This window comes from Erpetoichthys calabaricus, chromosome 17, assembly GCF_900747795.2.
Source record: "Erpetoichthys calabaricus chromosome 17, fErpCal1.3, whole genome shotgun sequence".
NCBI classification, from domain to species: domain Eukaryota; kingdom Metazoa; phylum Chordata; class Cladistia; order Polypteriformes; family Polypteridae; genus Erpetoichthys; species Erpetoichthys calabaricus.
In genome coordinates, this window is record NC_041410.2 from 6,753,477 (window position 1) to 6,778,391 (window position 24,915).

General features: G+C 44.9%; 1 protein-coding gene across 1 annotated transcript in view; it reads right to left on the minus strand.

Moving 5' to 3' along the window:
• Positions 1 to 24,915, minus strand: part of LOC114667347 (MHC class II regulatory factor RFX1-like) — a 45,723-nt gene that overhangs the window by 7,867 nt on the left and 12,941 nt on the right. Inside the window, exons 2-14 of the mRNA XM_028822618.2 lie at positions 22,097 to 22,200; positions 19,544 to 19,636; positions 10,218 to 10,313; positions 8,896 to 8,990; positions 8,478 to 8,796; positions 8,213 to 8,394; positions 7,294 to 7,413; positions 7,083 to 7,204; positions 6,680 to 6,798; positions 4,420 to 4,529; positions 911 to 1,062; positions 634 to 731; positions 344 to 493 (exon numbers count right to left, since the gene is read on the minus strand). Coding sequence (XP_028678451.1) covers positions 344 to 493; positions 634 to 731; positions 911 to 1,062; positions 4,420 to 4,529; positions 6,680 to 6,798; positions 7,083 to 7,204; positions 7,294 to 7,413; positions 8,213 to 8,394; positions 8,478 to 8,796; positions 8,896 to 8,990; positions 10,218 to 10,313; positions 19,544 to 19,636; positions 22,097 to 22,200 — 1,760 coding nt within the window. The remainder of the gene's footprint in view (positions 1 to 343; positions 494 to 633; positions 732 to 910; positions 1,063 to 4,419; positions 4,530 to 6,679; positions 6,799 to 7,082; positions 7,205 to 7,293; positions 7,414 to 8,212; positions 8,395 to 8,477; positions 8,797 to 8,895; positions 8,991 to 10,217; positions 10,314 to 19,543; positions 19,637 to 22,096; positions 22,201 to 24,915) is intronic.

Below are 24,915 nucleotides of genomic sequence, written 5' to 3' on the forward strand. Positions count from 1 at the left end.
ATGCACTAGTTTTTGACCAAGACACGGGTCATGTAAGATGATGCCAGTGGTTTGATGGGTCTGTAGTTATCAGTTGGCACACACGATGATTTTGCTTCTGAATCAGATGTGTCCGAGGCGGGGGTCTGGCACTTCGAAGTGCACACATGGCCTGCTAATATGTTTCCACATAGATTCAGAAGTGCCTGCCTAAACTGGACCAACGGGCAGTAATAAGCAACCAAGCAGGATGCAGAAGCGGTTGCTTCTTCACACAGAGGTGACTTCTGGTACCTGCTAGTAAGGAGAGTTCACGGCAACCCCAGACCTCAACAGGAATGTGCCTCCAGCAGCTGCACCTCACCTGCACGTTAGCAAAATCCACTCGGTTCAGGTCACTGAGCATCTGATTGATCTGCGCCGTGTTCTGCAAAACAGCACGCGCCGCCTGAGCCAAGTGATTCAGCGACGTGTAGCGGCGGAGTGTCTGGGCAAAGGCACTCGCAGAAGTTACCTGTGGGGAAAGACCAGACAAAATGTCAGCCAGTTTGCTCTTACACTTTAGCCCTGCACCTGTTTGCCAGTCTCTCTAGACTGACTGCCACTTTGGCACACTATGTAGCACAGTAGCCCAAACCACGCCAAGTGTTTCACCTTGACCCGGACCATCTCCTCAGGGATGTTCATCATGGCATTGGTTAACCAGCTTTCCAGACTCTTGGCGAAATTGCGTATAGCTTGCGTTAAGGCACCTGTCATCGAGTGAAAAGAAAGGAATACAACATTAATTGCCACAGTAATGTAACACACCCTGGGCTAACTCAAAGCCACGAGTGTTTCAGAAGATTGAAGTGTGATAAGACCTTGAACCAGCACACACACACAAACACACTATATAATCTTTTTTTCTGGAATAATCTGGTTGACTCACTGGGAATGGGTCTTAGCACATCAGGAATCAGGATCTCTACCAGCCCTTGATACAGCATGTTGTCACACTCCTTGGTCCACCTCAGAACAGGGTCATATTTACAGAGTACAACCAAGCAGGCTTTGGGCAAGCGCTTCTCCGATTCATCGTGGCTGTGGGTACAAAGACAGCAAAACAGTCCAATCTGTTTCACGGCTAACATTCCAGAGTCCCAGGACTTCAGGGGACCTTAAAGCCTCCAGCTCATGCACAAGCATCAAACTGGTAGGACAAAACCAGAATGAGTAACCAGAAAAAGAGAGCAAAACAAAATCGTAGTCAAAAGATTGTGAGGGTTAAAAAACAGAGAAACAAACCTAACGCTAGAGCTCACTTAAATTAAAGCTAACCAGCACCAAGAGAATGAGGGATTTTGCATCCACTAGGGTAGGGGTTCCAAACTCCGGTCCTGCAGGGCCCCAGTGGCTGCAGGTTTTCATTTTAACCCTTTTCTTAATCTGTTTTTGCTGCTAATTAACTTATTTTGAATTCATTTTAATTGACTTGCTCTTGAAAACACAGACCCCTTTATTGTTTCTTTTTCCTTAATTAGCTGTCAAATAATAATGAGATATAAAATGAGCCAAAACAGGACCAGCAAACTGTGTCCATCATACAATATCCAAAAATAAAGAAAGGTGATGGTCTGCTCAGGTCCCCAAAACATTTTAGCGGTGCTCTTATTAAAGAGAACAATCAAAAGTTTTGGAAATGTCTGCTATTGCAAAATGAGAGCAGCAACAAGCTATGGACTTAAAGAACGGGTTTAATTTCCGGCAAAACTCGGTGTCTAATTAAGCAATTAGTTCGAGTGAAATTAGTTGGAGTTTGAGGCCCTGACTTAGCTGGTCTTCTGTTGACTCACTCACATCACATTTCATTTCTGTTTGGGTGCCATTTAAGGAAAGAAATGAAGCAATTCGGAGGAACGATGAAGAAATTCTAGGGAACAAATCTTTAAAAAGTCAAGTCAATTAAAATGAATTCAAAAGAAGTTCATTAGCAGCACAAACAGGTCACTAATTAAGAAAAGGGTTAGAATGAAAACCTGTAGCCACTGGGGTCCTCCAGGACTGGAGTTGGGGACCCCTGCACTAGGGGTCAACTGAAATTGCTGACATTCAGATATTTATACATCACACCCTGTAACATCTCAGGCACAACTGATGCTGTCACATGATCTATAACACGTCACGTAAATAATGAAAATCAAGACAATAAAAAAAAGCTTTTTAAACTCAACTCAAAACATAAAACTAATACATTCTATACATATAAAAACTGAAAATAGCTCCAAAATTCACATATAGTCAGTTATTTTTCATCCCACTTTGTCCTGAACAGAGTTGTGGAGGTCAGCTGGAGGCTTTCCCAGCTAGCATATGGTGCAAGGCAGGGAACAACCCTGGACAGGGTGCCAGTCCATCACAGGGCACACACACACACACTAGCGCCAATTTAGGATCGCCAGTTCACCAAACCAGCATGTCTTTGGAGTGTGGGACGAAACCAGGGCACCCGAAGGAAAGCCACGTGGATATGCGTGAACATGCAAATCACGCAGGGAGGACCCGGGACACGAACCCTGGTTTCCTTACTGCAAGGAGGCCAGCAGCACTATGACTGCGCCACCGTGCCACCCATATCACATATAGAAATGTGTAAATTCTACACCTACTTAGAATGCACAATATCTGATTATAAGGACTACTACTGATGTCTTAATTATTGTCACACTGATTAGGTAGCCAGAATAAAGAAAGACTTCATTTTGGCAAGTTTGGGTCAAATTACTTTAATATACCACTTCCTCAACTTCAAGGTGTGACAATGCGGGTCTCCCTCCATGCTGCCATCTCTCCTTTGGGAGCCTTTTCAACCTGATACTGTCAGTAATGTAACCGGAAGAGCTGGACAATGAGGACACCAAACGAAGCAAGGGGAAGGTGCAAAGTGCAAAAGTGCTTTTATTCAATAAAACAAATATAAAGTGCAGTGCTCAAAACGGCAATAAATAAATAATTCATTAAATCGGGTGCAATGTCAGTCAGGCAGTCATTTTCCAACCCACTATACGGGAATCTGCTGGAGCCAATCCCAGCCAACACAGGGCGCAAGGCAGGAACAAACCCGGGGCAGGGCACAACCCACCGCAGGACACACACACACACCAAGCACACACCAGGGACAATGTAGGATCGCCGATGTACGTAACCTGCATGTCTTTGGACTGTGGGAGAAAACTGGAGGAAACCACGCAGACATGGGGAGAACATGTAAAATTCACGAAGGGAGGACCCGGGAAGCAAACCCAGGTCTCCTTATTGCAAGGCAGCAGCGCTACCACTGCGCCACCGTGCCACCCCCAGCTGCAATGTGGAGGTTAAAAAAAAAAAAAAAACTTTAAAATGAGGTTAAAACAAAGTCAGGAAGCTGTCCTTTTAAAAAAAAAAAAAAAATCAGATGCCTTCACCTTCTAAACTGGCGGCTCCCCTGCTCATCCCATACAGGCCTTGTAGCAGGGGAGTCGCTCTATCACTGCAGGTGCAGCTGACCTTCCAGCCTGGTCTGGCAGCCTTCCATCCCCTGACTAGGTATAGCTTTCGCTGGACCGAGACTTGAGTTCTCCACTGGTCAGGGCAATCTCATGCTAGGGATCAACATCCAAGCCTGCACCACTCCTGCTACCTTCTGTAGCGAGTCATCCTCACTATTGGTCACTCCAGCTCCTTGCGACTCCTTCCTACTGCCCCTCTACCGAGTGTTGGCAACACACTCCACCTCAGGGGCTCTTCTCCCAGCTGCCTGCTTTCTAGCGAACCTGCTCTTGCTCGCTCCCACACCGGCTCTCAGCCTCTAGCTTCTTCTTCTTCCTCCTCTAACCTCCGCTCTCTTTTTTGATGTCTCTCCACACTTGTGCTCCTACTATTTATAATGGGGATGTGGCACAGGTTTGGCAATTGGCAGCTCCCGACATCAATTACGGACACGGGCGATCCCACACCTGTGCATTTCAGTACAGAAACACCCATGCCTGCATCGTGCCTGGGAACCGCATCAGCCACACTACCATGCCCCCTCCTTAAGCTGCGAGTGCTGCGATTATTTATCTAAGCTTGCTATTCATGTCGAACCGCGGACCCGCTATATCACACAAGGAAGCAGTGTTTGTATCTCCTAATTTGCTTACTATTTAGAAATCACCATTAAGGACAGAAAGAATGAATAGCAGTATTCCTAAGCAAAATTATTCGCTTTCATTCTTCTTTCCTTAGTACAGAGGAGTAGTGCAACCCTTTGCTCTTTAAATACATGGTGTCTGTTATGTCACCAATTGAGGCACACAAACCATGCTGCAATGAGACTAAGTCTTCTATAAGGTAAAAGCGATGCGAAAACAGTGCCGTCATATGAGAAAAGTGACGAGCAGAATGAAGACGATGAAAGCACATGTACAGTATATCACTCACACAGACAGGGTGGAGGTGTCATTCGTTTGGCTGTCATTGAATCTCCAGAATGTTTTCCACAGGGTCTCCACCAGGGTGAACTGTAGGTTTATCATGACATCCAAGATGGCCTGCGGGAAGAGGAAAAGTGGAAGGGTGAACTCACATGCTCAAAGTAAGACTGCACTTACATAACACGAATAATTCCTCCAAAGCAACAGCCAGACATAAAAAAAAAAAAGAAAGATTAAGGTGGACTGAGACACTGCAGCAGGGTGTGACAGTAGTAAGAGGCCATGTTTTGCAAACACATTTAACAAAAATGTTTGGATTAGAAGCCACCTGCAAGTATCACCCCAGATATTGAGCTCTGCTTGGCCACAAAGACAGGGGTGTAGGGTTGAATTGACAGTATAAGCACAAGCTTGTTATGACTGGTAGTTCCAAAGAATGTACGTCTCAAACTGTTCTTCCAAAAATGCCCACTAGAGGGGGAAATCCCATCAAAAACCCCAGCAAGACACAAACAAGAGCTTGTAGAATATATTAAATAAAAGTTTAATGTCACAAAAAAATGAAGCTCCATAGAACACAAAGGTAAAAGGATTTGCCCGAAACAATAAGGCAGTCTAATACAACCAGAGTCTCAATACAGTATACTAAAAAGAAAATCAAAAACCAAGTCAAAAAATCTGAAATATCATAAAGCACGCTGAATTTACAAAAAGGCAGAAGAACACACCACTCACTAGTACATTCAACATGAACCACAAGCAACTGTGGAAGACTCCCTGGATTTATAGGGTGGAGGGCATTTCCTTTTAAGGACCACCCACAAAACACACAGCACATGCGTAGAACAAAAAAAAAAAGACAATAAACAAAAGTAATATTAACATATGCTAACGACTCAAAATTAAACAAAAAAAGACATAAAACAAGACTTGGAACCCTGACTGAGATGTAACAAAGCTGGAAGCACCAGGTATAAGCATGTCAGCTGATGACTTGTACTGCTCACTCCAGTTGATATTAGGCTCTTTTACAGGATTCTCCCCAGTACAATCATGGAAAACCATTTTAGAGGTGCACCCAATATGCAAAACACCTTAGATGAGAGTATTGAGTTTTCTGGGTAATCCAGTTCAGGTCAGGTACTGGTAGCACATTGCCACACCCACAACACAACGAAGCAGCTCGGGATCCTTGTTAGCAACCCCCCCTATGTAGATACACGGTCCAGTCCCACCTTCCGGAAAGGACCCTCTATCTGCCTCAGCCAGGTGTTACGTGGGCGTCCCCTTGGCCTGGTCCAGCCACTCAGGCCCTCAAATGAGGATCCTATGAATTGGATCACCCTCGGGGAATCACGCTACATGGTCGTAGTGCCATAATTGACACACCCTCATAGGTAATGTGACTCATTCGGGACTCTGTGAGCAAAACAAAGTCAAACCAGCAGTACCCAAGGATTCTCTGAAGAGACACAGGAGACCAGTCTTGTCTCAGGTCACTGGATAGCGTCCATGTCTCGCATCCATATAGCAAGACAGGAAGCACCAGGACTCTAAAGACTTGGACCTTCGTCCTTTTGCAGATACCGGGAGCACCACACACCCCTTTCCAGTGACCTAATGACCCCCCCATACTCTCCCAATCCGTCTACTGGCTTCATAGGAAGAGTCACCAGAGACATGAATGTCACAGCCGAGGTAAGTAAACCTCTCGACGAGGTCAACACTCTCCCCTCAGACAGGCACACTGCTGACGGTTGTGCCTAAGAGGTCATTAAAGACCTAATCCTGTTTTTATCAAGACCTTCACAAGCCCAGACACTCAGACCCCTTCATTCAACCTCTCGAGACCCCCGATCAGAGCCTCCATTAAAGACCACAGCATCATCAGCAAAGTCAAAATCAGTGAATCTCTCTTCACCAACAGATGCTCCACAGCCGCTGGACCCCACGACCCTGCCCAACACCCAGTCCATGCCAGCCTTGAATAGTGTAGAAGCAGAACAAAATTCTTTTTGCTTCAAACGATTCACAGGCTGGCAATGGACTTCAGCCAACAAGGTCCCAGAGTTCAACTCCACTCAACACCTAAGTAGTTTCCGTATTTCAGAAAATGCTTAGAAATGTTTGAGAAAGTAATAGCTTGTACCATTTGAAAGTGTCACATTACAGTGACACCTACTGGATGAAAGGGACCCTAACATGTACCAAAAACTGAAGGGCAAATGGCTCAGGTGGTCTGGAACAGACCAATTTAATGCACCCACCTCGCAGTGCTCCCGGTACAGCACTTGAAAGGCCTTAATGTGATCCAGGGCAATCCCATCTGGCAGTGCTTTTCCTTGGAGGTCAATGTCAGTAAACTCGGGCAATGCCCGCGACGCATCTGTAAGGACAAAGGAATCAGGCAAGAATGGGTTAGTGAAAAAGCACCAAGCACATAGGTGCCAACTACACGGGACATGACCTCCCCACAAATGGAAAATGTTGGTGCAGGAGGTACACTAGAGTGGTTAACAGTTGTCAAGGTTTCAGGCATCGTTTAGAAAAATATAAGGTGGTACTTTTTGTAGACACACAAGTTTGACGTTTGGTAAGGAAAGGTAAGCTGAATAATCAAAAGACCCTGACAACCCAAAGCTTTATTTTGGCGTAGAAATGTTGTCTCACCAAGGAACTGCTGGTACTGCTGGACTTGGGCGCTGATGTCTGAAAGACCAGAACTCTGCTGCTGCTGATTGCCCAGTGCCATGCCATTGGTCATGCCCTCCACCTTTTGCACAGGTTTAAGTCTGTCAAAAATAACACAAGAAAAGAAGAGGGAATGAGGTGTCCACGTCTCTTCAGATATTTCTGCCGTCCAGCATGCAGCAGTGCCTACCTCTGTTTCTGGGAGAAGGGCTGCTGTCTCATAGCTAAGTGTTGCTGGTCCTCCATCAACCTTAACAGTGGAGAGCTGGCTTTAATTCGAAGCCCATAGTAGTGGTACTTGGAGTTGCCTCTGAAAGATTAAAAACACGCATGGTGAGCGCCGTAGATGCCAACGACACCCTGCTACATATCCTGCCATCATTCCAGACTAGCTGTCTGTGCCATAGCCATGAACCCTGGGGAGTTAACTGTGAGATAAGTGACCAGCCTGATATGACTCAGCTAGCCGTCTGTGTCTTGTACATAATCTTCTGGGAGTTAACTGAAAGGTGCCATCGGCTAAACTGACCTGGGCAGGCTGTGACTTGAGTGACCAGCACGATGACTTAACTAGCCATTTGTATCATCTTTATTAGCAGCTGGCAACTTCCCTGCCCAGTAACTCTGGGAGACAGATACAGGTAAAATAGCCATTTCTGGTATGAGTGTGAAAGAGAGAGATTTCTGTTCGGCCAGTGTGACGACTGGCTCTTGTTCATGCACACCTTTGATTTTTCTGAATCCATATGTGCCACTTATTTTTATTCATTTACCTGTTTAAATGGTGTTCATTATTTTCGTGCCCTGTCGCATCGCCATTTTGAATTTACTATTTTCTACGGGTGTGCATCAGGGTTTCTATGGAGTAACGTCTGGGGCTGTATGTCGCACAACGCCATGAATTATTTCATATAAAAGACAGGGACCTTGTCCTTTGCATTATCCAAGCTTGTGGATAACCTAACAAAACCTCTCGAATATTTTCTTGAATCCCTTTCTGATGTCCTGCCATCATTCAAGACCATTTCTATTTTCCACAAATCCATTGCTTATTACCCCATTACATGGACCACACTTAGTGCCAAGCTGTCTAATCTAAATCTAAATACCTGGTGCCAAGCCTCCTGGTGCGCAGCCCCATGAACACTGAGCGGATCAGCTTGCCAAATGAGGCGGCATTGACGGGTTCGAGCTTCTGTTCCTGGCAGTGCAGCAAGTAGTGACAGTAGAGGGTACTGCGTGGCAGGCTCACTCCCTCTGCTGTCTCATAGTTGTCCACCAACCATTGGACCTTCAGGGAAACATAAGACCTTTCAATTAGGCTCCAATGCCAGTGTGCAGTTCAGGTTGTTGCCCCATGGCTTTGGTACTCACTGTGGCGGGAGAGGCGCGGGTTGTATGTGAGTAACTCTGACTGGTACTGCTCAGCATGTATCCTCCCTGGATGACGTAGCTACCTCCAGCTGTGTTGGTAGCCTGGCCCGTGCCCGCCGTGGTGCCTGTCGCAGCACTGGGGTTAGCAACAATCTGGCCACCTGACACATACATTGGCACAGTGCCCCCAGTGCTGGGCACGGCCTGTGAAGTGACTGGCGTGCTGACTTGAGCGGTTGCTCCGGCAGGCTCGTAATAGGATGCAGGGGTCGCCTGAGTGTATAGGGAGGTCTCTGTGTAGGGGTAGCTGCTGGAACGGCTGCAGGGCGGAAAGGAAGGAGACAAAGGTTAGTGAGGAGAGGTGAAATGTATACATTACTCCATGGGGCATGGCAGCCATTAAAAGATGAGCTCTCACATAGTGCTAGTGGTGTAGCTGGCATCTGCTCCTTCGACATACTGCACCTGGCTGGAGTAGACCTGCTGAACTGGCACCTGCTGGAGCTGCTGCACCTACAAACAAACAGCGGGCAGAAGATGAATAGTCTAAAGAGGCTGGCACAACTCACCCTGGAGGCTCCCAAAAAAAGAACATTAACCCCCCCAACCCACTCGGGTCAGGATACACAACACTCTCAGAATGCAGCAGACCACACACTTACACACTTACAGGTCCCCTGAACACTCACACTCCTAAAGGAACAGTACAGTCTTTCAGATGCCACCTTAACAGTACCCACTGCGTCCCTACATCCCACCACTCAGGACACACTTCATAGTCCAAGGGCAGGACATTTGGCATGGACAGCACATCACCCTGTCTATAAACACCACACTCTTTTCTGGGATGCACAGTCCAAGCTGCCAGCTACTTTGGCGATGATGCGGACAGCTTCTCGCACACAGCCACCTCCACGACTTTTGGGACTCCCAAGCCCATCTCCCCCAGCCACTTGGGGTCTGGAGGTGACCTTTAAAACAGGATAGGTGGCCCGGGGATGGGACTTCAGATGGTCTCTTAACAACTACTTTTTGCTACCAACCAACACCCAAGAGTCCCCCCCCCCCCCCCTAACGCCCCCAAACTCCCTATGAAGCAAGCAGGAAGACCTGTAGAGCTGACCTGGTGGAAACTAATCACCTGACCACTCACTCCAATGGCAGTCTCCTCTACACACCTCAAAGTCACCAGTTTGGATGGCAACAGCGGTAACGCTAACCACACACAACAGTATTTGCACCAAGGCCTGCTCTCCGGCTCTAGGGCTCGTCGTGTCCATGATTGAAGCTGCACGTCCAGACCACTAAGCTCTAAGCTTGATGAAGGGGGCTTAATGAGTCACACATTGCTGTGGTCCTGGACTTCTGCGGCAAGGCCTCTATGTTCCTTTCTGACATTTGCGTTTTCCTGGGGCTGCCTGGTTCCCCCCACCCTCACTGCACTCTAGGATGACAGTGACAGAAAACACAATGACAAATGGCAGACAGCCAGTTGGACATTCAAATAAAATCAACAAGCAGATGAAGGGATGTTTATAGAATGAAAGGTGGTCTAACTGGGGAGTGTCATGTGACTGGCCTTCAGCTACATACAGTTCAGATGGGGTCTCGATAAGTCACTATGGACTCTGTATAGATTCTCCACTGACTTCTATTTTAACATCCAGCTATACTAAAGTTGCCCCTGGCAAGCTTATATCCAACAAGAGAAGTGGCCAGCTGTGCCTGGAGTCACCTTACCTCTTGAGATACATGAACCTGCTGTAGCCCCGGGACGGCCAGCTGCTGGACCTGTGCTGTCTTTGGAGTCTGAGCTGTAGACTGGACCACAGACCTCTGTGCAATACACAAAAAAGGAAGTCATGGTCAGAACTAAATTGAGGTCCAGCTGCTCCTACGCCAACTGTGAACACCATCATTGGTGAGTAAAAGTTCTCCATTCTTTTCTTTCTTTTGTTTTTTTTTGCCTTTTATCTGGATGGCTGAGTCACCTGGTACTGTATGTCCAGTTACAGCCAGGGGTTTCCTGTGAGTTAAGTGATCACCCTGACCACAGTCTGGAGGGGCTAAATGCCCTTTTTACAAACTGCCTGGGGTGCCTTTAAGTAAATTGACTACTTCTGATATGACTGTGACTGAAGTGACCAGCCAGCTGGATGTGACTGAACTAGCTGTCTGTGCCATAGCCATGAACACTGGGGTGGGGGTTAACTGAACTGGCCTGGGAAGGTTGTGACATAAGTGACCAGCCTGATATGACTCAGCTAGCCGTCTGTGTCTTGGACATAATCTTCAGGGAGTTAACTGAAGGGTTCCATCGGCTAAACTGACCTGGGCAGGCTGTGACTCGAGTGACCAGCACGATGACATAACTAGCCATTTATATCATCTTTATTAGCAGTCGGTAACTGCCCAGTCCAGTAACTCTGGGAGACAAATACAAGTAGAAACGGCCATTTCTGATATGACTGTGACTGAGCTAGATTTCTGTTTGGCCACTGGCTCTCATTCATGCACTCCTTTGATCTTTCTGAATCCACTGGTGCCATTTAGTTTTATTCATGTATCTGTTTTAAAAGGTGTTCATTATTTTTGTGCCCTGCCACATCACCATTTTGAATTTACCATTTTCTCCGGGTTTGCATCAGGGTTGCTGTCGAGTAATATCCAGGGCTGTATGTCGCACAACGTCATGAATTATTTCATACCAGTAACAGCGCACTGCAATACACTTGACTTGAGCATTCCTAGTCTTCATCCTCTTTCTCTGTACATTTATCATTCGTTTGCTCAGAAGTCGATGCGCTTGCTGCTTCCTGAGCAGCTCTTCTTTTCTCCACCCTAGCGGCCTGCTTCTTCTCTTTCTTTCGTCGGCATCTTTTCACATTGAAACTGATTAAGTCAGTGTTTGTGTTGCATTTACTTACCGGTAGTACGTTATCTTTAAATTTTAATTTAAGCTGGCACTTAAGTCTTCAATCTGGCTCAAGAATGGTTTAAGATATGAAAAGGTAGAGGAAGTGACGGCGAAGGTGGTAGGGGTGAGAACGGTGCCCATTGATGCGCTTGCTGCTTCCTGAGCAAGTCTTCTTTTCTCCACTCTAGCGGCCCACTTCTTCTCTTCTTCCATCGCCATCTTTTCGCATTAAAACTGGTTTGTGTTGCAATTTCTTAGTACGTTTTTCCTTAATTTTTCACTTAAGCTGGCACTTAAGTCTTCAATCTGCCTCAACAATGATTTAAGATATGAAAAGGTAGGGGAAGTGACAGCGAACGTGGTAGGGATGAGAACGGCGCCCATATGCATGCGCCACACCGCCACCCTGCTGGTCGCTGCCGAGAGTTGATTCTACTATAAAATAAAAAGAGGATTAACCTTGGAGGTCAAACATCACCCCGAAAGCAGATAGTAGAGGTCACGTAGTATGTGTGTACCAAATTTCAGGTCAAACGGTTTGCGAGCTACAGGTGATTTAAAATCCTGGACAGACAAACGGACAGCCACGGTGGCTTATTATATAAGAAGATAAAAGACAGCGACCGTGACCTTTGCATTATCCAAGCTTGTGGATAACTTAACAAAACCTCACAGTTTTGCTCTCAAATATCTTCTTGAATCCCTTTCCAATAGGACCCTTTGCAGTGTTTCTCGCACTCATTCCTCGGTTCCGATTTTTGCTTTGACAGTCATATTTAGACTTCTCGGTAATGAGCTCAGGCTGTGTTCGGGAGCATGTGCAGATTACAGCGCATTTCCGCACCCACCACACAGCGAACCACCTGGATTGGGATCCGAGTGCAGCTGTGCAATGGGTGACACCTCAGTACCACACTGAACAGGGTGAGGTTTTTTTTTTTTATTTTTACAGTGGCTGGAGTGCCAACCATAAAGTTTTCCCTACAAGTTGGAGGACCTGCTCACTGGGCTGGATGCAGATTAACGTCATACCCAGGAGAGCACAATTGCAGGTTAAGGGTTAGGCGTTAGGGTTGCTCAAGGGCCCAACGGAGTAGAGTCATTTCTGGTGTTTATGGGATTTGACCTGGCAACCTTCTGATTGCTGGCACAGATGATTCCGTTTCCTTACCCTTGTGGTGTGCCTTCTCTCTTCAGCATGACAGCCACTGTCTAATAGTGAAGAGAGGCCAGTTTGACCACTGTCTGGTGCACAAATAGAGGCTCCCTCTGTGCCATGCTGATAAGCCTCTGGGAGTTAACAGCCATGCCCAGTAACTGTAGACAAGTCCATGAGAGAAATAACTGGCATGGTTTGTCCCAAGTAACCTTCTGCACCACAGCTAAGACTTTAGAGGTCTTATGCTTGTGAGAGTGGTGTGAAGTGACCAGACCAGACCGTTGTGCCACGACTAACAACAGTCTTGTAAAGAATCACCTGTCATTAGCATCTTCAGGTAAGCTGCATGCTGCAGATATCATGGATTCAAATGGGGAAGTGCCGCATTTCACTAATCTGCTGGAATTTTCACTCATAAACGTGACCGTATTTCTCCAGTACTCGCCTCTCTTCATTGGCTTCCAGTTCATTTTCGATTTGATTTTAAAATTGTGTTATTGGTTTATAAATACCTTAAACAGACTGGCACCTCCTTACCTCTCGGATCTTCTAAATATTTACAACCCCACAGAGGGCACTTGGGTCGTCTAGCCCAGAGATCCTGGAGGACCATTGTGGCTGCACGTTTTCATTCTAACCCTTTTCTGAATGATTGACCTGTTTTTGCTGCTAATTATCTTCTTTTGAACTAATTTTAATTGGCTTGCGTTTGAAGACTTAGACCCCTTAATTATTTCTTTTTCCTTAATTAGCAGCCAAACAATAGTGAGGTACAAAATGAGCCAAAACAACTGGTGTCCATCATACAATATCTGAAAATAAAGAAAGATGAAGGTCTCAGGAATGTTGATTTGCTCAGGTCCCCAGTGCTCTTAGGAAAGAGAAAATCAACAATTTCGGAAATGTCTGCTAATGCACCACGAGAGCAGCAACAAGCCACGAAATTAAAGAGCTGGATTAATTAACGACAAGAATCGGCACCTCATTAAGCAGCTGGTTGGAGTGAAATTGGTTGGAGTTTGAGGCCCTGACTAAGTTGGTCTTCTGTTGGCTGCTTCACTTCACATGTCATTTCTGTTTGGGTGCCATTTAAGGAAAGAAATGAAGCAATTCAGAGGAACGATGAAGAAATTCAGAGGAACAAATCTTAAAACAATTCACAAGAAGTTAATTAGCAGCACAAACAGGTCATTTGTTAAAATGAAAACCTGCAGCCACGGTGGTCCTCCAGGACTGGACTTGGTGACCCCTGGTCTAGCCAGTTCCTCCTAGTGGTGCCAAGATCAAGGTGTAAATGGAGAGGAGATTGGGCTTCCTCTCTGTGGAACAGTTTACCGGAATTTATCAGAATGGCCCCCTCGTTAGTCAAATCTAAGTCATTACTGAAGACACTCTTCTTCACACTGGCTTTTGAATCAATGGTGTGAGTGAGACATCTTTGGCCTTTCTTTTATTGTCATCTTGCTGCTATTATTTTAATTTATTTTATTTAAATTTTATGTGGGTGGCACGGTGGCACAGTAGGTAGCGCTGCTGCCTTGCAGTTAGGAGACCCGGGTTCGCTTCCCAGGTCCTCCCTGCGTGGAGTTTGCATGTCCTCCCCGTGTCTGTGTGGGTTTTCTCCCACAGTCCAAAGACATGCAGGTTAGGTGAACTGGCGATCCTAAATTGTCCCTAGTGTGTGCTTGGTGTGTGTGTGTATGTGTGCCCTGCAGTGGGCTGGCACCCTGCCTGGGGTTTGTTTCCTGCCTTGCGCCCTGTGTTGGCTGGGATTGGCTCCAACAGACCCCCGTGACCCTGTAGTTACGATATAGTGGGTTGGATAATGGATGGATGGATGATATTTATGCGATAAATTTATTTATGATCGTGTAGCACTTTGGTCAGCGTTGGCTGTTTTTAAACGTGCTTTATAAATAAACTTGACTTGAATTCTGTGAGGAAGCAACAAAAGCCTACAATCAGTGACGTGCATGTGACTTTATTTATTTGGACTTTCAGAAGGCTCTCCATAAGGTTCCGCATGAGTGGCAAACTAAATGAAGTGTGAATTCAAGGTGTGGCATGTAGGTGGGTACAAATTTGTTTCAGACAAAGGAAGCAAAGGGTTACGGTAAAGGGGAGCTAGTAATGTTAAAAGTGGTGTCTCTCAGGGGGTCTGTGCTGCTCTTTTTAATACCCATAAACAATCCGGTAAGAATATCATCAGTAAGCTGGTTAGGTTTGCAGATTATACCAAAATAGGTGGAAGAGCAGATAACGGAGAATCTGTTGACATGTTAAAGGGGATCTTGGACAGCATGCAGGCCTGGGCGGATTTGAGGATGTTGAATTTTTAATGTAAGTAAAATGTGAAGTATTACACGTGGGAAGTAGAAACATGTGACCTGAATACACAATGGGGAGGTCTGACACACACTTGAAAATACACCCTGTGAGAAATCATAGCGGAGACTGGCCACTGTCAACTTCAAGAGAGTGCACAGAAGCGATTAAGAAGACTAATAGGATGTTAAATAATACGATGTTAATAGGATGTTCGGGCCCGACCAATACTTGGATCAGAGATCATCTAGGAAAAGCCTGGGTTGCTGCTTAAAGAGGTGTTGGTGAGGCCAGCAGGGGGTGTTTACCCTGTGGTGTGAATGGGGATCCCAGTGCCACCAGTGCAGTGATGGGGCACACTGTGCTGTAAAATGGCACCGGTCCTTTAAATGAAACATAAAACCGAGGTGCTGACTGTGGTCATTAAAGATCCCTGGGCATCTTTCGTAAAGAGTAGCGTGTACCCTGATGTCCTGGCTAAATTGCCCACCAGAGCCTGGTCATTCTGCCCCCCTAATCACCCCTTGTCTCTCTCAGCCCTTCATCACCTAACAGCTCATGTGTGCTGAGTGCACTGGCCCTAAAATGGCCGCCGTCACATCATCCAGATGGGTGCTGCACATTAGTGGTGGGTGAAGTGCCCCCCCCACTCACTGAAGTGCATTGAGTAGTAAGACAAGCATAATATAAATAGAAATAATTCTCATTATTAAATTATATAGCACCCCTCAAGGGATGTTATGCTTAAGTTAATAACTCACTAGTGAGGTCTCATCTGGAGTACTCTATTCACAGTTCAAGGTTTTTATTGGTCATGTTTATGTAAGAAAATGTGACGTTTTTGCCTTCTTAATTGCATCCAATAACAGAAAAAATGAAATAAAACAAACATACAGAGACAAGACAGGTTAACATTTACACAGAAATTCGAAAACAGATATTTTTGTTACACTGCGGTGGGCTGGCGCCCTGCCCAGGGTTTGTTTCCTGCCTTGCGCCCTGTGTTGGCTGGGATCGGCTCCAGCAGACCCCCGTGACGCTGTAGATAGGATATAGCGGGTTGGATAATGGATGGATGGATATTTTTGTTACAATTACTTCTAGCAGTTTGTACGTTCATTTTATCTAGAATGGGTACATGAAAAATACTTGATACTTGTGATTTTTTTATTGTTGCTATTATTATGGCTGATATTCCTTGTTAAAAGGATGTCTGGCAACAAGGGAGAAAGGAATTTCTGGAGCGATTTGTGTGGGTTTTGAAAGCGACTCTCCTTCCTGATTTACTTTTAAGTTCAATGGGCGTCTGTCATCGGTTGAGATGATTTCCTGGTTTTCCAACATTACCCTCCGACGCACACACACACACACTTCCCAAATCCTCCATGTCAGCCCCAACCATCTTGGCTGCATGTCTGGGTATCTACCGGAACTTTCTTTAGTTCTGGTTCGTGAGTCCACTAAACCAGGCAATAAAGCTGAAAGCAATGACAAGACTTGGTCACACTCCGGTAAAAGGACAATCATGAGCTCCTTGGCCACTTTAACTAGTCCTGAGTTTATCGTGAAGAGATAAGCGCTGATTGTATTTACACCAATGGTAGCGCTGCTGTCTTGCAGTAAGGATAACATGGGTTTGCATCGCAGGTCCTCCCTGCATGGAGTTTGCAAAGTGCTTTGAGTAGTGAGAAAAGCACTATAGAAATGTAAAGAAGAATTATTATGATTATCTTATATATAAATGTCTACACGTGGAAGTGTGTGTGTCCGGGCCGGAAATGCAAGGCTACAGCATGAAGCTCAAAGAGCTGGCAAGGCAACCCATGTTAACGAGTCATGAAGCTGAAAGAAAGTGACTCCGTCACCAAAGTGAGACCGCCGAGGAAAGACAAACGAGAGAGAAACTCGCTTAGCCATTGATAGACAAGGTAGGCGAGCACGTCCGCAAAGCGAAACCGCCGAGTCTGCATTTCAATTTGTTTTCTGACGATTTCAATAGTTTCTAGGAGCCCAGGCTTTTTACAGCATGGGCTTACACAGCTAGTTATTATATGTTTTTATGTATTTGTATTCTAGACAAGATTATTATTATAGAACACCATTTGTGCCAAACTGAAATACATAAAATGGCAAATTATGAAATTAATAGTTGCATTCAAAAGTACAGCAATGCATATAATGCATCAATAAATTATTTTTTATTATGTAATACTAGGGGGCTCTGCCCCCTGCACGCTTCACTTGCCAACCCCCTGGGCCGGCACTACACGCTAGCCTCTTTGCTAATGGGGATGCAGATGTACAATTTATACAGATTTTGATTCTCATGGGAATTGTTACATATGCATAATAGAACTAACTATTTTACATTACAGTGAGTAATTAACCATATTAAAAAATAATTTACTTTCAAATCATTACGTTTTATTATGTTTCATGTTGTGTTAGAGTTATTTGTTGCGAAATACGATTTTGTTCTGTTTGGCTTTGAAAGTAACACGTAAATACTTTTTAAACTTACACCTTTACTGTAAAACTTCAGTAAAAACAATTTTTTTGAATTAAATTTTCATCAATATCTCATTGAATTTTGATTCTGTGTTTGGACTTACATTGTGACAATGCAACGTATAACTGCCTATGAGTGAATTTCGTTTCTATTAAATTAAATGACCTTTTTGAATGTTTGGCTCTGAGATTAGTTGATTGTCTTTGCAAAAGCTATTCTAACGGGAAACGTTTTAATATGAATGGCATATCAGGATCGCCTTTGGTGTCTAATGTTATCCTTGAAGATGGACTACATTACCTTTGTTGGATTCATCTTTCTTTCAACAGTAATTCATGCGGAGGAAGACTGGACGGTGTTAACGGTTGTAGATATTCGTTGTGATATTGAAAGTTGATGTTTTCATCTTCTGCATGATCACCACCAACTGTTTCAGCAGAGTCTATTGATACGCATTTAACCAATTTTGCCGTGTAACCGATTGACATTTTGGTGTTAAAGTAATCCCTCGCTACTTCGCGGTTCACTTTTCGCGGATTCACGACTTCGCGGATTTTATATGTAAGCATATCTAAATTCATAACGCGGATTTTTCGCTGCTTCGCGGGTTTCCGCGGACAATGAGTCTTTTTACTTGCTTCCTCAGTTGGTTTGCCCAGTTGATTTCATACAAGAGATGCTACTGGCGGATGGCTGAGAAGCTACCCAATCAGAGCACGCAGTTAAGTTCCTGTGTGCTGCTGATTGACTCAGTGATGGAGTGTTGCATTAACCAGGAAGTCTCATCTCACTCATTCATCATTAACGTGCTAATGCTTCAGGGGCCGTGTCCAAGCACCAACAGAAGATGCAAATGATTGCAGAAAAGGTAAAAGTTTTGGATATGTTGAAGGAAGTGAACAGCTACACCGCTGCAGGACATCGATTCTTTTTATTTAAAAAGGAGGAAAAGCATATAAGATCTACGGCCGCAGTGTCCTTTAACCAGGGTGCAAAACGAGTTGCAAGTGGACGTGATAAGGCAGTAGTCTGGATGAAATCTGCTTTAGGAATCTTTGCAACAAGGTCGACGACGTCATGACCGCCTACAAGCTGCTACGTGTACTTCGCTATACAGTAAGTGTAAACTTATCTACCAATTTCATATTGTTTAGCAGTTGTCCCTGTTTTAAATAGAGTAAATGGTGGGTTGTAAACAATACAGGGAGGGTTTAAAAACGTCCAAATACACGTTAAATAATTAAATAAATATAGTGTCCCTACTTCGCGGAAATTCAGTTATCGCGGTCGGCCTTGGAACCTGTCTCCCGCGATAAGTGAGGGATTACTGTAATTCGTTTGACTTCCTAGTTTCTCGGTGCTACGATAGCCTGTGTACTCATTTTTACTGTTGATAACCCTTCATGATGAAATTCTTTCAATAAGATTTGGACATAATACGTCTTGTTAAATTGTGAATTTAAAGTGAGGAAAACGTTAAAATTTATAAGAGCTGAGAGAGCAGGAAATGTCTGACAAAAGCATTCACACGAATGAGAGGTGAGAGGACCGCGGGTGTGGGCCGTTAACTGGAAATGGTTGAGAGGAGGGCGGGACTTGAAAAAATCTCTTGAAAAAGTCTTGTCTTGTCCCAGGATTTTTTTATATAATAGAGAGACAAAGTCATTATTTTATTGTTACTGGTTTTATTTCATAATGTCATTATTTTTACAGACTATTTTTCTTTCACATTGCGACTTTTTCCAAATGCCTCTATTGATGCCAGCGCTATTTATTTCCCTATGCCTTCTCTCAAATCAGATTTCAGACTTGTGCCTTCTCAGCTATGAGTCAGCTCTCTTTCAGGACTTCCTTCAGACTCTGAGTTTATTATATAAAATCAACAACACATGAAGCTTACAACCTGGTGGTGCCACCCTGTCACTAACCCATGCAAAACCATCACTGCTTTTCTTATCTTCTGACCAGCGGGACTCGTCTGGGTCTGGTGCTTTCTGCTGCACCCATATGGCAAGGCGGGTTAAACAGGAATTTCTCCCTTAATAGACTGGTGGTGGGCATAAATAGACTGCTGCCCCTCTAGTGGCGCCCTTTTTGTTCTGATCGCCATCAACATTAGACACGTCTAAGCCATACAAACCTGCCTTCTGCCTTACCTGTTGCTGAACTGTGACTTGCTGAACCCCTGGTAGCTGGAGGGGAGTCACTGCGGACACTTTGGCGGATACGTCTCCTTGAACCAGTAGGCGCTGCAGGAAACAAAAAAGAGAAAAGAGGGGCGTCAGTGCCAGTACTGTACATGGCCTTATAATGACACTCTGAAAAATCCCATATAAAACAAAGCTGGAATACATCCTGACATCTCTGGATAATTTCTGGTAACCTTGGACAAGTTTAGAGACATCCCTTTCTAGCCCTGACTCGCCTATTCAGTCCATCCTTGGAGCGTGGCCCTTTCAAATGACCCAACGTACCACTGTGGCCAAATGTAAGGGGGTGTGTTCATAGTGGAAAGGCACTATATAAAAGTTTTTTGACTTTGTGTGATGTTTTGTAGTTTTCTGATACTAACAATAAGCCTGCCCCACAAAGAAAGAATAATAATACTAGTGGAAAGCACTATATAAGAATGATAGACAGATCTGAAAAGTACTACACAATACATAAATCTCAAGGCACTATATAAAACAGGTCTAAAAAAAAAGTATATTAGATAGGTGAAAGGTACTACATAATAAGAGGATAGATATGAAAGGCACTGAATAAGAATGATAGACACACAAGTGAAAGGTGCTATATAAGAATTCTAGATCTAAAAAGGCACTATATAAACTGTAATTGTACAATAGACACATGCAATGAATTATATAAAACAGATCAGAAAAGTACAGTATGATAAATGGATAGATATGAAAGACACCACTATGATTGATTGTTAAATAGATAGATGAAAGGTACCATATAATAGATTTGAAGGGCATTATCTAATAGATAGATAGATGGATAGTGCCTTTCATACTCTATCTATCTGATAGATATGAAAGGCACTATATAATAGACGTATACATATGAAAGACACTATCTGATAGATAGATCTGATAGACAGATGTATAATGTCTTTCATCTGTATCCATCTATTATTTAGTGCCTTTCCTATTTATCAGATAGACAGACAGATAGGAAAGGTACTATATAATAGATAGATAGATAGATAGATAGATAGATAGGAACGGCACTATATAACAGATAGATAGATATGAAAGGCACTATATAATAGATAGGAAAGGCACTATAAGATAGATATGAAAGGCACTATATAATAGATAGATACATAGATAGGAAACGCACTATAAGATAGATGATTCCAAAGGAAAAATGAATTTGCTCCACCAGGAATCATACAACATAAAAATGGTACAGAACAGTAAATGTAACTGTAAACAGAATGCCTGAGCCACAACTGTACACACAATAATAGAATAATAAGAGGAAATACTGACCCCATGCCACCATGTTGAGAGTGAAGATGTACAGTGCCACCCTTTGGGTCTCTTCTTGTGTTGTAAACTCGTTAATTGCTTTGCATGGCATCTTCTTGTGGCGCCCGTTATGAAAACCACTATAACTATTACTGACAGGCTGATTTTACATGTAATTGTGAAGGAGGCCTTCAGTAGCCTCAGTTTTTGCTAAACACATCAGCTAGCAGGTTGGCAGTGACCGGATGCAGCCTGACATTTTCATTCATATACACACTGTCGCACAATTCAAGGTCGGGGCCTATCCCGTCTGGTACGCGGTACACTTAGATATTAGTGCCTGTGGATGATCAAAAACCAGTGAAGGCAGAATGACTACAGCCTGCCATTAATTATCTCATCCTACTTATTCTATGTCAAGGCTACAGTCAGGTCGAATGCTGTAACTAACTCTGGATGGGTCACCAGTCTGTCACAGGGCACCCTCACTCACACTAGAGCAACCAGTTAACTCGACCCACATGGAGAAGAAGAGCAAACTCCGCAAAGTGAAAACCGAACCCAGTTACCCATAATGCCCTCCAAATTAATCTGAAATAATGTCCTTAGTCCTTTGGCACGTCTGGGATGCTGCTTGGTATTGGACAGCCTGGTCAACCCTGCTTGGCATGTTGTCAACATAGGCATCATCAGCTAAAGTCGAATGAAGAACGGTGATGTGTTGCATGTTGATTAGGTCATGCAAGTAAGACTATCACTGGACTCTATACATGTGACAAAAAGACCCCATATACTGTAATGTCTCTCTAGGAGTGTGGCGGCATGCATAGACACGGTGGCGCAGTGCTCTGTTTGTGTACCTGTTGCTTTTCATCATAATGACATTTTGCTGGATGAATAATGTCTACAGTCGGCACAATCTCCTACCAGCAGAATTATGTGTGGCACGCTGTGTACGTCCTTACAGTTTTTATAAAACCTGTTTGCTTTGCACTGATTGGCTGGCATCCAATTTCATTGTACATCTGCAGTTTCATTGTATATGTGCAATGATAACAAAGACTTATAATAGTATGAAGACAATGGTGATGTGGATGATGATATCCCGCACGTCCCTGGACCTTAACCTGTATCATATTATGAGTGCTGTGGTGAAGATGCGGTCCATGAAAGCTACTCTATAGAATAAGGACAGATGGATGATCTGAACGCTGGCTTGCACTACTTTACCTGCTGCGAGACTTGCTGCACCACCTGGGTAGGAACACCAGTCTGGACCACCGTGGGCGGGGAGCCGGAGTCAGAGACCGTCTCGCTGGGCCGCAAGGCACCTTCTGGAAACACAAGAGAATGAGACAAAGGTGAGCAGAAAAAGAAAACAGACACGTCAGTACGGGCAGGCATCGGCCAAGGGTCCACGCAGTCGCTAAGCACACCTAACACCTGCCCTGACGAGCAATCACGATCTCACAATGGCTGTCTGAAAAATAATAATAGGTCACCTGGTGAGACGGCCTGAAAATGTGTGGCGCACGGCGACATAAATCCTCGAGTGTGCGTACGTCTGCTTGTTTACAAGCCTCATGCCTGGCATGAGAGTGCGGGTCTCACTGGGTAACCTCCTGAGCCCACCGATGAAACTACCCTAGCAGCTTTGGAGAAAAACGACGGGTGTCATCTGTCTGCGCAACAAAAACAAAGCACACACACACACACACACACAGACACAAAAACACCAGTAACCCAATCCATCTGTTTATTGATTCGTTTAAAGAAGGCCATGTTTTTAAAACGAGACCACAGTACTTACGCCAGCCCTCCATGTTACACAGCCAGCTCTGGTAAAACATTATGGGAAGATGCTGAATGAAATGTGCGCCTGGCATCTGGGAGCGAGCACAGCGGCGAGAGACCAGGATCTTCCAGCTTTTTATAGAGGCTCACAGCCTTGGAGGGCTAATCTCCTGGGCTGATAAAAAGCCCCTGTTCATATAAACATGGCTATCAAATTGGGCAGGGAAGGAAAAAAAGATGCGCACACATGCGCCCGCCGAGGCCAGCCAGGTAAAGACTTCCCACCTGCGATTTCTGGCGGAGAAATGGCTGGCGGCCACCTGCGAGGAGCTGGCCTAAACTTTAGTGAGCTTCACTCCTCCACATGTGGCCTGTCCTCGCCTCAGAACTGTCATTTAGATGCTACACGCCGTGAAACTAAACCCCGGACCCCTTGACGCTAACCTTGTGGCATCTGGCCAGTATTTGAATAGTACACCAACTAGGAAGTGGCTTGGGTTGCTGCTGCAAGAGGTGTTAGCAAGACCAGGGTGCTTACCCTGTGGTCTGTGTTTGAGTCCCAATGCCCCAGTGCAGTGACGGGGACCACCAATGTGCAGCATCCACCTGGATGATGTGATGGCAGCCATTTTGTACCAAGTACAGTCACCCACTCATTAGCTTTTAAGTGGTAAAGGGGTGAGAGACAGAGATAGTTAGCCAATTTGAGGAAGGGGGTGATTAGGGGCCCCAGAATGAACAGGCCGTGGTGGGTGGGCAATTTGGGCAGGACAATGGGTAATAACCTACTCATTTCAAAGGATGCCCAGGGATCTTTTAGGACCACAGAGAGTGACAACCTCGGCTTTACATCTCATCCAGAGGATGACGCCATTTTCCAGCACAGTGTCCCCATCTCTGCACTGGGACTCCGCACCACAGACCCCCTGTTCGTCTCACCAACACCTCTTTAAGCAACAACCCAAGCTTTTCCTAGATGGTCTCCCATCCAAGTACTGGCCAGGCCCAAAAATGCTTAGCTTCAGGTGGGTTACCTGTTCTGAAGTGAAGGAGGGATGGCTGGTAAGAGTGACTTAACCTGCCAAAGCTCACATTAGACAAAATATGGAAAGAAATTTACAGTACACGATGCTTACTGTAAAACTGTTCTGCCACCCGGATCACTCTCTATACAGTCGTGGCCAAAAGTTTGGAGAATGACACAAATATGAATTTTCACAAAGTTGGCTGCCTCAGTTTTTATGATGGCAGTTTGCATCGATTCCAGAATGTTCTGAAGAGTGATCAGATGAATGGCAATTAACTGCAAAGTCCCACTTTGCAGTTATAAAAATGAACTTCATACCAAAAAACCACAGCTTGTCAGCCCTACCACAAAAGGACCTGCTGACGTCACTTCAGTGATCCTCTCGTTAACACGGGTGAGAGTGTCGAAGAGGACAATGCGGGAGATCACCCTGTCATGATGATTGAGTTACACTAGAGAGGTGAAGAAGGCATCATGGTGCCCAAGAAAGTCCAGCAAGTGCCAGGACCTCCTAATGTTGACTCAGCTGCAGGCACCAGCAGGGCAGCGCTTGTTCAGGAATGGCAGCAGACAGCTGTGAGTGAAGCAAAAACTTTTAGAGGATGGCCTGGCGGGGGTCAAGAAGGGCAGCAAAGAAGCCAAGAACATCATCAGGGACAGACTGATATTCTGTAAAGGACACAGGGATTGGACTGCTGGGGTCAAGTCATTTTCTCTGATAAATCCCCTTTCTGATTGTTGGGGGCATCCGGAAAATAGAAAAGGTGAGAGGCGCTACCATCAGTCCTGTGTCACTGTGCCAACAGTAAAGCATCCGGAGACCATTCATGTGTGGGGTTGCTTCTCAGCCAAGGCAGTGGGCTCACTCACCATTTGGCCTAAGAACACAGCCATGAATAAAGAATGGGACCAAAACATCCTCCGAGAGCAACATCTCCCAACCATCCAAGAACTGTTTGGTGACCAACATGTGGAGTGGAGGCTCTGAGGCTAGGGATCTGCACTGGCAATCGGAAGGTTGCCGGTTCGAATCCCGTAAATGCCAAAAGGGACTCTGCTCTATTGGGCCCTTGAGCAAGGCCCTTAACCTGCAATTGAAGAGCTCAGTTCCAAAAATCAGCTAAGTACAAAAGATAAATTTTGGAGATAAATAGGAAAATCTGGGTCCGTAAGCAGATTTTGAAACTACATCCCTAAAACTATAGCGCTACACTGTTGCAATTAGCAG